Here is a 12,824-nt window from a genome sequence, read left to right as displayed (position 1 = left end):
TGCTGTCGGCTGTGTGTGTGAAAGCGTGACAGTTCTGCCCACTCGGACCTAATTGGATATGGTAGGGGTGTTTTTATTGAAATCACTCACAGGTGTAGGCCTCGCTTTAAAGTGGCGCTCGCAACCTCTGAGAACTTTCAGCTGTCTGCCGTTACCAGTGTGTGTTTGTGTGTGCGTCCTTCCCAGACAAAGAAATCTCTATTTTCAGACCAAAGCTCTGTTTGGTTTATTAGCTAGCAGTCCTAGTTGTGTAACGTTCTTGTGGCGTACTGTAAAGTGGGGCGGGTTAGTGAGCTTGAGTACAGAGAGTTGAAATGTTCTGCACCTGCAGGACTGACGCTTGGTTTAACCCTGTGACTGCGAGTAAAGCTGGTACAGAGAATAGCAGAACTGGTTAGTGTGAGACGAGACTAGCAAAACAAGTCTACTAGAGGTGGGAAGCAACTGATGGTACAATGTTATATTGATATCTGGATCCCAATATATTAATATTGCAGTTCTTTATTGTAAAGTTATTAAAAATTCTACTTTTACCCGCTTGTTTTTTATTCATCTGCATTAGACTTAACTGCTTTTCTCAATTATATGATGAGTTTGTTCTGAGTTTGGATTTTGGTTGTATCAACTTTTACATTTTGTTGTATTATATTTGCTATTGTATTTTAATTATAAAATGTTATTTTGTTATGTTGTTTTCAGTTTTTTCCCATTTTTCTTTAACCCCCTGAGGTCGACGGTATCGCCGGCGATACCAGCTCGCTTTTTTTTTATCAGTGTAAAAGAAACTCATGAATACTCTGTTGACTTTGATTTTCCATAGGAGTTCCATACATCAATCGATTCTGTTAAATGTGTATTATTTTTGTGTATACTCACAATAAAAACATAGTGTTGTGCTTTTCGACAAATAAAGAAAAATTAACACGAAGCGAGTTCTGCCTTCTCTCTGTCCGTGTAGTCCATTCTGAAACGCGTCCGAAAATGAACCATAACTCAGTGAATACTTCTCACACATACAAGTGATATATGTCTTTATGAAGCTTGAAATCTCTTCTTTTAAATGAAGTAATTTATATAAAAAACAAATATTCTCATCTTGTGAAATCTGTATTAAAAGAGAGCGATTCCAGTCGACCTAATTAGAGCTAATTCAAATGTAATGTGACTCCGCCCACGGAGAGCGTGCGCTATTCAAACGCAAATGGCTGAGGTAATCCGCGCAATCCTGTGAACGCCCCCATCAGCTCGAGAAAACCAAAACACAAGTTTATTCAGAACATTACTTGCTTACACCGTCTTGCAGCGCTGTGAGGAATAATGAGGAATACGAGGAATACGAGCTGAGGAATACTAGTAAGTTTTTCCTTCTCGGGTTTCTGTTTATTGACGAATGAACGGCATGCGCTCTGTTTTTTCTCCATTATGGACACGAGCTCTAAAAAAAAAAACACTAAAAGACTTTCAAACTTTCACAGAGACCTCAAAACAGAAAGTACAAATCCTTTCTTTAAAACGAATTTCGTTTTGTATCAATTGTATCTTAATTTTAATAATTTTTTCATTAACAACTTTCCTGGATTTAAAGTAAATAAGCCTATCGTCAACGAATGATGATGTTTTAGCAAACTGTATTGCTATACTGAGATGAGTAAAAATCGACTGAAATATGTTGAAATAAAATGTTGGCTATTTGTATAAGCAATGTAAACTGCAAATTAACATTTATATGCCCTAATATTTCATGAAAACAACTTTACAGTCAGGCGAAATATGAAAGACAACATTTTGTTTAGTAGATTTGGGTACAGTTTTTACTGTAGAATATACTGCCTCGTCAAATAAGCTTTTGTTTAGCAATTTCTATATATAAAATAGCCTAATATTTTTGTCAAAAATAAAGTCATCAACTAAGATGTTAGCTGTTCCAATGTTGGCTATATTCAAAGTAATGAATACATAGATAAAATGTAGGCCTATAATCTTTCTCTTTTTTTACAAAGAAAGAGTACACTTGAAATATTGTTGAAATTGTAATTATTGTTGTAATTGTAACCTTTTTAATAAAATAGCACAACATATGTACAAGATAGATGTAAGGAAAATCTTAAATGGTCAATATAAGTCTTCTTCTAAATATCTTTTGTCCAAGCATTGTGGCTCAGCCAGTTTCACACCTGTGTGAATGGCTCATCATTATGCAGAGTGGGTGGTAATTCAGGTGAAAACCACTCCTCGTTCACGCCCCCTCGCATATTGGCTTTCCAAGCAAAACCTGTTTTACATCAATTTAAATCAATGTATGGTTTTATTTGAATGATAAAGCAAGACTATTTTCACATAATTTTGAAGAAAAAACTATAGGCGACGACATCCATTGGTCAAAAGTCTTATTGACACATATTTACTATGTGTTTTGTGGCCTTATTTCAGAAATTTTAGTTTTTAGTTTTTTCAATATCCACGCATAAACATTATTCTCTCAAAAATTAAAACATGTACATACACGTGGCTCACATATTATGGTAGCCCTGTTTGTGCTTTATAGAGTGAATTTACACCTTTGCCATTAATATGTTTATAAGCAACTGAAAAAAGCACAAATGTAAGAGCATGTCAGAACATCTCAAGGGCCCAGAAAACCGCTCAGACTCCAGAGGGTTAATATTATTAATTCAATCATTATATTTAAGATGGATTGATGAATGGAAAGAAAGAAAGAAAGAAAGAAAGAAAGAAAGAAAGAAAGAAAGAAAGAAAGAAAGAAAGAAAGAAAGAAAGAAAGAAAGAAAGAAAGAAAGAAAGAAAGAAAGAAAGAAAGAAAGAAAGAAAGAGAAGAAAGAAAGAAAGAGAAAGAAAGAAAGAAAGAGAAAAAGAAAGAAAGAAAATACAATTCTATATTGTATTATGTTTAATATAATTTTATATATTGTCTTATTATATTTACTTGCTTGTGTGTGTAATATTATATAGTATTTAATATAATAATATTTTATATTTGCGTTTGATTCTGTAATATTTCTAGATCACAAATCAAATATTTGTTGTTGGGTTATTTTAATCTTTTCTTCAGTTTTTTTTTTCCTATTATATTAAAATAATTCTATGATTTTATGTTTTTATTATTATATTTGATATGTTTAATGTTTAATATTATGATTATAAACAGTTTTTTTCCCCTATCATATTAATATAATCTTTATATAATTCTATCTTATGATGGTGATTTGAACAATCCAAGATTTTCAATGTAGTAATATTGATATGTGATTGTCAAACACTTTTGGAGATATTAGTCTTTCTCTATTGATGTAGACGGGAGCTTTACAGGAAATAGCTGTACCAAGCTGTTTACCATTTTTACTTGCTTTAATAGTAACAAATCTTTTTCTGCAGGTGTTAGAGCAACGTAAAATGTCCCCTGGTGTTCTAGACTCAATGAGTTTCCCGATTGATTTTTACCACTTTCTCTGTCTATTCACAGGACATCCGTAACACAGTCGGCAACATCCCTATGGAGTGGTATAAGGACTATCCCCACATCGGATATGACCTGGACGGCAAGAAGATCTTTAAGCCAATCAGGAACAAAGATGAACTGGATGAGTTTCTCGACAAGATGGAGAATCCTGATTACTGGTGAGGAGCGTCTGGAACATTCATTTGAAGTCATTCAACCTCTATAATTGGTTATTCACTCATTCTCCTGTCATTACTAGGCGTACCGTCCAAGACAAGATGACCGGCGCTGATATCCGTCTGTCGGATGAGCAGGTGGACCTCGTGCACCGTCTGCAGGAGGGCAAGTTCGGTGACGTCAACTTCAACGAATACGAGGTATTTCGGTCTGGTTTTCCACTCTGTTGTTGTTGAATTCAACGCAGATGCGACAGTAACAGAATTTGTCACCTTAACATCTGCAGTCTGGTCTGTGTAAACCTCTTAAAACGGCTTCTAGATAATAACCCCAGCGCACGATGGGGGAAAAAATGAACCTCGTCAAATTACTCAATTATGAAGCCACAGTCTGCGCTCACCACCGACAAATGAAGTAGCGAAACATTTACACAAGCACAATTAGCCGTGATAAGAAAAACAGCGCAGGAGGGAATGAGTCTGGATGGTGTCAAGGCCGTCGTTTAGCGGCTTCACTTTACAAGCATCAGTGCTAACTGTGCATCGCCGTCTCTTCTGGCACAAACAGGAAGTGAGTCACTCCAGATTTGGGTCTGTCTGTGATCAGTTAGTCGACCTCAGACAGGCTTTAAAGACTGTGAGCGTGAAAAAGCCACCTGTCATCTGACTGGGACTTGTTGTGTCTGGTTGATAGGCCAGATGTTCTCAGTTTCACATTGCCAAATTAAACTGAATACAAATTGTTTGGTTGTGTTCGGGGTGTGTGTGTGTATATATACACTCTACGTGTATGTATGCGTCTATGTATATTACAACTATTTATTTATTTATTTTAGGGATATGACGAGACACTTAGCTCACAAGACATGAGATTGGGTTCACGAGAACTAGATGAGACAAGATTTTTGCACTGAATTTTTAAGAAATCCTCAATGTTGGGGATTGTCCCACTGGTTCTTTAATGGTCTTAACCACTTCATTACTTTTGATCAGGGAGTAGGAATCATAATATCTCTTCCACCTTTTATTTATGTGCAGGGTTTCACAAAATTATGCATTGGAGGTAGTTTCTGCAATAATCAAACAAACAGAAATAACTAACTAAATGTTAAACATACATGCTCACATACTGTTGTGATAAACAGTACATTACCAATTAAACAATTTCAACTCTCTCAAAGAGTGTTTAGTAGAATAGGAAACAAGTAAACAGAATATAAAAGAGCATATAAACAACTTACGGTACATTATACAGCATCCTCATTATGGTATTAAAGTATAATAAATATAGAATATCTTATACAGATGCATAACCATTAGTTAAACGAGGTATGGCCAATATTAGCAAGATAAGCCACGATGCTAGCGGCACTTTCACGTGCGTTTCACTACAAACTAATATACATAAAGATTACGAAACAGCTGCGACTTACAGGCTTAATGTTAGAGATAATCTCAGCAGGATAAACATCCAGTATTACAAATATAAAGTCAGGAAATAAACTCACTTCGTCAATAACTTTTGTCCTGCACTCAGGAAAAAATACGTCATATTCTGACAGCTCTGTATGCGTAACGGAGAACGTGTCACATGCCAAAACCGCATCCAATAAAATTGTGTACTACATACTTTCCATATGTATTAAGTATTCTACATAATACACCCTTAAAAGATATATAATACAGCAGTAGATAATACTTAAAGACATACAATGTAAAGAATTCACAACACTCAATGACAAAATTCATGACTGAAAAAATAGTCTGCAGGTGCATTTTGAAATGTTTTAACTAATCATATTGTAATGAATGTCATTTCAGTTCTAGTGTCCTGAGTATGCATGATCATATACATTGAAAGACGGCAATATACAAGCACTGTAAAATGTTTGGCCACAAACTCAACTGAAGGAGAAAACAAACCGTCTTCTCTCCTGAATGATTTCACATGAGTCTCTTCAGACCTTACTGTACATGAGTAATGAGTTTCCAGAACTTCTGATTGAGACTGTGTCTGACTTCCTAATTGAACTCGTTTCCACAAATTGAACATAGAAATAAAAAGTATAAATAAGTTTTTTAAGTGCAAACAATAAGTGCTACCATAATCAAAGTACTCTCAAATATTCAGTGTCTCAGAGACCAGAGCTAAGAGGTGGTTACCCTACACAGCACAGCCTAAGATAGGTTTGATATCGGGAGACAGGCTATTGAATGTAGCCAAATTTGCACGCATCAGGGAGCTCGCGTTTTAATGTCACTTTCTAGTTTGTGATCACTGTACTCCGTATTAATATAAATGTCAAAAAATCTAAAAGACCAAAGAAAATTCATATTCTCTTGGGGTCTTTTAAAACCGAGGGGTCTTTAGCATGCTGTGCTTTACTGTGTTAAGGTGAAGTTTGCACAGGACGGATTCTTGTTCTCCGTCTGAGCTTTGACTTTTAATTTCCTTTTTTTAAGTGTAAAACATTGGTTACCGTACCTTTAAACACCCATGGGATAATATTGATGTTTTTTTTTTTACTTTGCCTTTACTTTGAGTTCTCCTCTTTCTGATTCTTAATGTTTTGTTTGTTTTTCTAGCCTGCGGTCGACTTCTTCTCCAACGAAGTGATGATTCACCCCGTCACCAACAGGCCTCAGGACAAACGAAGCTTTATTCCATCGCTTATCGAGAAAGAGAAGGTAAGATTGGCTGTCCCTGTCACACCTTACGTTTTACGTTTATGGTGAAAGCGTATATTTACTGTGAAAAGGAAACGGCATGAGAATAGTCATGTTTCGTCTGCTAACTGCTCCCAGCTGTGCTGCGTTACCAATAATGATTCCCACATAGTTTTTAAAGTGGAAAGAGGTCTGAAACGACGGCATAATGGGGATCTGAAATTGGAAATCAAACCTGCAAACGTTTCGGTAAAAATGAGATTCCCTCTTTAGATATTCCGGCTGATTCCGGTCACTATATGTAATGCGTTTCCTGCAGTAAACCAGTAAAAACTGGCGACGTGTGCAACGAGTGTTTTGAGTAATGATCGTACACATGTGCTCTCAATCACGACAATGATGTGTTACTGTGCGTGTGTTTTTCTCTCTACTGTACCGTCACTGCATCCATCTCTCACTCTCTCTCTCTCTCTCTATTAGGTCAGTAAGTTGGTCCATGCCATAAAGATGGGTTGGATCAAGCCACGCAGACCCAAGGAAACCACCCCGCAGTACTACGACCTGTGGGCCAAGGAGGACCCCAACAGCATCCTGGGACGCCACAAAATGCACGTCCCAGCGCCCAAGATGAAACTTCCTGGACACGAGGAGTCATACAATCCTCCTCCAGAATACCTTATGTCGGAGGAAGAGGTGCGCTCACCTAAATATGGCACATCTGTTGTTCACGGTGCTTTTTCATACAGCAACTACTTAAAAAACGGACCATAAAAGTCGTCCGATAACATCAAACTGGTGCAACATTTTTAGAAAATAACTGAGCATTTTTATAATTGATAAATCTATTATCTTTTCAATTGCATTAATAATATAATATTTTATATTCCTTTCTTAGTCATGTTATTGTATAATATTATATAATGTTATTTTACTTGCATTACATGTAGGATTTCATTTAAATATGGTCAATTTAGAACCAAAATTTACCATACAATATTTAATTAAAATATATGTATAGATGAAAATGTATATATTTTTAAACAAAATAAATAAAAATACATTTATTAATATTTATATTGTATAAATAATAATAATAATAATATAAATATTTATATTTTCAATTAAAATGTTTTAATCTATTAAAATATTATTAAATGTATGCTTCCTTTCTGTTTTTCCTCATGTTTAATGCCCAGTTTTAAGTTTGATTAATACATTTAAATTTAAAAGTATTTAATTAAAATATATTATTGATAAAACATATATTTAAAAATGTATGATTTTATAATTACAATTAATATTAAAATGTATTACATTATTACCTGTTAATATTATTACATTTATGCAGCTTTGCCTTTCTAATTTAATGCCCAAGAAAAAAATATTTAATTGCAATATATTTATAGATAAAAAAATGTTTAAAAACTACATCAAATTTATTTGTATAATTTTATAATTATCATTAATATTAATTAATTAATTAATTAAAATATTACATTTGCAGTGTCTTTCACTCTTGCATTCCATATGTTTTATGTGCATTAACTCGCACTGCCTTTCGGAGTCTTTATGCAAAATAGAAATACATTCATTAATAATGCATATACAAATATAAATGTAAATTATGCACTAGGGGAAAAACGTCTCTTATTAAACGCATAAAAGAAGATAATCAGTGAATACCGACTTGAAAGTCGATCTTTTCTTCACACAAACTTATCACATGACTTCAGGAGATTTGCAATAAGTCATATGCACTAGTTTAAAGTTGAGCTTTGGTCACTATGAGCTGGAACAGAGCAGCAGGATCAGTCTTTTGCCGACCGCACACAGGCTTGGCACAACATGAGTGTGAGTAAATAGACCGATCGAACTCTTCCTTTAAAATGTCTCTGGATAAATGCCAAGATCATTTCACACCTGTGGCTCCAACTCCATCTCCATTAGGCCTCTACAATTTGCCTATAAGTCATTTGCGTATGTTTTACATGCTATATTTAACTCCAGGGAACACGTGCATCCCCTCTGCTAGTTAATCTTTATATACAACCAAATTTTGACCCCAATTTTGACTGCACCTGTTCTTTAGTCCGGCTTTTTTCAGAGTTGCCCTAACGTTTGTTCTGTGTGTGTGTGTGTGTGTGTGTGTGTGTGTGTGTGTGTGTGTGTGTGTGTGTGTGTGTGTGTGTGTGTGTGTGTGTGTGTGTGTGTGTGTGTGTGTGTTGTTCAGAGACTGGCATGGGAGCAGCAGGACCCAGAGGACAGGAAGTTGAGTTTCCTGCCGCAGAAGTTCGCTTGCTTGCGGGCCGTTCCCGCATACTCACGCTTCATCCACGAGCGTTTCGAGCGCTGCCTCGACCTGTACCTGTGTCCCCGTCAGCGTAAGATGAGGGTGAGACGCCTCTACACCCTGTCCCGTACAAATACACTCTGCAGTCCAGATTTAAAATTCAACTGTGCCGTTTCTGTACCATTGATGTCACCAAACGGAGTTATGAATGATGAAATCACCAACAACAACAAAAAATTATTCAAACATGAATTTTTTATAAATCAAAAAATATATTAATTGCATGCCTTACTGTTAAAGTTTGGTATCAGTATTTTTTATTTATTTTTTTTATTCAGCTTGCCATCACAGTAATAAATTAAATTTATATTCACATAGAAAAGTTAATTTTAATAGTAATAATATCTCACAATATTACAGTTTTACTGTGTTTCAATCAAATAAATGCACTTTCAAAAACAAAAATATCTTATGGACCCCAAACATTTAATCAGCGATGTAAATTTTATATATGTTATATATCTATAACATTTTTATTGAGCTCATATATTTAGGTTCAGTAATTTCACTTTAATGACAATTAATAGGTCATTTTCATTGCCATTAAAGTGCAATAACTGAACATAAACATACAAGCTTGATAAAAATGATCATTCAAGAAGAAAATTTCAGATGGCACTTAGAGGCTTTTGCATCTGAACTCTTCATATAAAGTTAAATAATTTAATAATATAAAATAATTTTTTATAAATAATATAAAGAAGTTTTATGGCATGATCAATATTAATTTATATATTTTTAAAAATTAAAGAAATTATAATAAAATATTTTATTTTAAATTTGTCCAATTTCATAATTTGTTACAAAGTTGTTTTTTGTGTGGTCAGAAATGCACTTCTTTACTCATTATCGTCTGCTAAATGCATAAATGTAAATTAATTACACTTTAAAGTTGACTTTTTCAAACTTTTTTTTAAAGTTAACTTTTCATCAAAAAGTAATACATTTCTTCTTTTCCAAAATTAGGTTTTTTTTATTGCATATAGAAGTTTTAAAAATGTTGACCTATAATATAACAGCTTAACATTTCACAATCCAATTACATTGACCTGATAAAACTGAGCTCTTCCCTTCATTATTTCTTGAATTTCAAGCATTAAATGTATTGTTGTTTTTCTTGTCTTCAAATTTGTGTTTTAACGACAATATTGACCAGTATTTTCTTTATTTTTTCTTTGTCCAGGTGAATGTGAACCCAGAAGACCTGATTCCCAAACTTCCCAAACCCAAAGACCTGCAGCCCTTCCCAACCACACAGTCTCTGGTACGTCAGTGTTGAGCTGGCCTGGGATCAGTTTTTACAGCCTGATTGTGATGATGACAGCCCGAGGAACAGCTTGTAGATCAGAAACTTGTGATATTTCTGGACTAGACTTTATAATGGCAGGACAGTGAGCTTTGATTTTATTTAAACAGGAAACCGTATTACTTACTGGACCGCGTGGGTGAAAAAGATCAGAAGACGAATATTTTTGTTGTTGAAACCTTAGCGTTTTCAGACAGCCGTGGCTGTAAAACTGCAGACATGAAACAGGGTTTGTCATTCTTTTGGACTGGATTAGAGAAGAACAAAAAAAAGGTCATAAATCACCCAAATATGTTTGCTGGTAATGGGACTAATGTGAAATAATAGAGTCCTGAACGTGTCCTGGAATGATCTTGCTCTGTCTGCTTTTCTTCTCTGACGTGTGTGTGTGTGTGTGTGTGTTTTTGTCTGACAGGTGTACCGCGGACACACTAGTCTGGTCCGAAGCATCAGCGTTTCTCCCAGCGGACAGTGGCTTGTATCCGGTGAGTCTCGTCTCTTCCTGATGTTATGCAGATATTGCAGCTGAAACTGTGATTATCGAAGGACGTTGTTGCAGCCGTGGCTCGGTGGTTTCTGCATGTACCCTGACTCATTGCACCATGGTGCTAGAATGGTCTATGCAGGGTTGCAGTTTGGCTTGCAACCTTCAGTCTCATATCCATCTCTTCTCCCATTGATCTCCCTGTCATATATATGTATATGTATGTGTATATATATATATATATATAATATATAATATACGTGCACACACACACACACACACGCACACACACTGACGTTTTCTATGAATGTTTTAAATTAAACTTATATATAATTCTATTCTATAATTACAATTTAGTATGAAATTTATATTATTATAATTCTATATATGTATGTTTATTTATCGTAAATATATATTAAAAAATGATATATATTTATTTATTTTCAAATTATTTATTTATTTTTATCATATATATATATATATATATATATATATATATATATATATAAATAAAAATTATATTAATATATATATTTCATGTTTTTATTACATAGTTTTAGATATGTTTCTATAAAAAAAATGTATATTATGTTTTTAAGCAATATGGCTCTCAAGGCCAGACTAGATTGTGTGTGTGTGTGTGTGTGTGTGTGTGTGTGTGTGTGTGTGTGTGTGTGTGTGTGTGTGTGTGTGTGTGTGTGTGTGTGTGTGTGTGTGTGTGTGTGTGTGTGTGTGTGTGTGTGTGTGTGTGTGTGTGTGTGTGTGTGTGTGTGTGTGTGTGTGTGTGTGTGTGTGTGTGATTGTAAAATCATTTAGCATAGATTCAGGAATATGTTTGTCATGTTAAATGCGTCCCCTGCTCAGTATCTGAGGTGTGATTGGACCGTCTGAGGTGAAGTCTGTCTGAGCGCTCTTACCTCAGCGGTAGCTAACAAGCTGCTGAAACCATTCCTCACTCACCCGCCATGATGTCAGAGCTCTGGCGCAGGGAGGCGAGCGACCCGTTCGGAGATGAGAGAGACTCGGACGGGCCTGCGGTTCCGGGCAGAGCCAGGATGAGCACAGACGCGCCTCAAATGTCCACATTCACTGGCGCTCCGCGACGCGGATAAATCAATCACGATCCACACGTGACGGCGCTCTTTTTCCCTACTCTAGATGGATTTCAGTTGTGCTTTTATGGCTTTTGGCAGCCCTGCTTTATTGTTAGCTGCTTCATGATTTGTTGTTGTGTCCGTTTTGAGTTATTTGTCATTTTGAATGCTGGACAAACACTTTCTAAATCTCGATTTTCCCCCAGTATAAGGAGAAAATGCGAATGTGATTCCAGTTCTGTGAGAATAATTTGTGTCGTTATAAAAATATTTCATTCATAATGGAGGAAAGGCCTCTCTCTCGAGTGCAGTCTGTTGATCATTATCCGTATTTTAGGTTTGAGGTCCTTTAGATACATAAATGCACGCTATAATCCCGAGTATTCCCTCAGTAGGGACGCCATCTGACTGCTATTAACTCGAGGGGGATATAAATTACTCGAACGAAGCGAGCAGAAAGCATCATTTTAATAACACAAGCAGTCAATTTCACTCAGGGTGACCAATGGCAGCGGTGTGGCCAAATCCACAGAAACCAAATGATATTCGTACAGTATGAAAATGTGGTTGAATTTGCCCATCTGATTTGAATGAGGTGATCCAGGTAACAATACCGACCTTTCAGACGCAGAATGGCAATGGGTTCCCAGAATGCATTGCAGCTGGTGTTCAAATAAGGCAGATAAGCAGGGGAAAGAGTGTAGATGGGGGCTGGTTGCAGTTTAGTGGCAATATCTGCTCAGCCGTCCATAACAAAGAACTTCATAAAGCGCATATGCAAAACCACTACAGTGAGGGGTTGCTCTTTTGTCTAGCTATAAAATATATTAAAGCAGTAATAAAATGCCCTTTCCCACAGTAAAAAATGGCAGTTGACAACCTCCCAAGCATCGCAACCCTTCTCGCCCTGGGCCGGCCCAACTTTCCTTTGGTTTGTTTGGTGTGTGTGTGTGTGTGTGTGTGTGTGTGTGTGTGTGTGTGTGTGTGTGTGTGTGTGTGTGTTTAATAGAGATAATTTCTTCCATATCAATGGGTTGGGCGCTGATGACAAAGCACTAGTGAGTCTTTTGTCCCTGGTCTTTGTTCGCTCTCTGCATTGGGGTTTTCCAATTTTGCATTTGCTGATTTGGGTTTTGCAAGTCGGAAAGTCTTATTGTGAAAAGATTGTACAGCCAGTGGTTGTAAAAACAGGACTAATTTGTTGCAAATGCCAGCAAATTTCAGGAAACGCCAGCAATTTTCTCTACAGATTTGTTTTTGTTCTTGTCAGTGGTGTTTACTAGGTCAAGC

General features: G+C 35.9%; 1 protein-coding gene across 1 annotated transcript in view; it reads left to right on the top strand.

Annotated features, from left to right (window-relative positions):
* The window catches only part of bop1 (BOP1 ribosomal biogenesis factor), a 76,111-nt gene that overhangs the window by 49,973 nt on the left and 13,314 nt on the right, over window positions 1–12,824 (top strand). The window contains exons 4-10 of the mRNA XM_081375666.1: window positions 3,482–3,636; window positions 3,717–3,834; window positions 6,220–6,321; window positions 6,781–6,993; window positions 8,531–8,692; window positions 9,834–9,914; window positions 10,372–10,441. Of these exons, the coding sequence (XP_081231792.1) occupies window positions 3,482–3,636; window positions 3,717–3,834; window positions 6,220–6,321; window positions 6,781–6,993; window positions 8,531–8,692; window positions 9,834–9,914; window positions 10,372–10,441 (901 nt within the window). The remainder of the gene's footprint in view (window positions 1–3,481; window positions 3,637–3,716; window positions 3,835–6,219; window positions 6,322–6,780; window positions 6,994–8,530; window positions 8,693–9,833; window positions 9,915–10,371; window positions 10,442–12,824) is intronic.

The sequence above is a fragment of the Scardinius erythrophthalmus genome, assembly GCF_964197995.2.
Source record: "Scardinius erythrophthalmus genome assembly, chromosome: 10".
NCBI lineage: Eukaryota > Metazoa > Chordata > Actinopteri > Cypriniformes > Leuciscidae > Scardinius > Scardinius erythrophthalmus.
The sequence above is the reverse complement of the archived record's forward strand: the minus strand, read 5'-3'. Positions and strand labels throughout refer to the sequence as shown.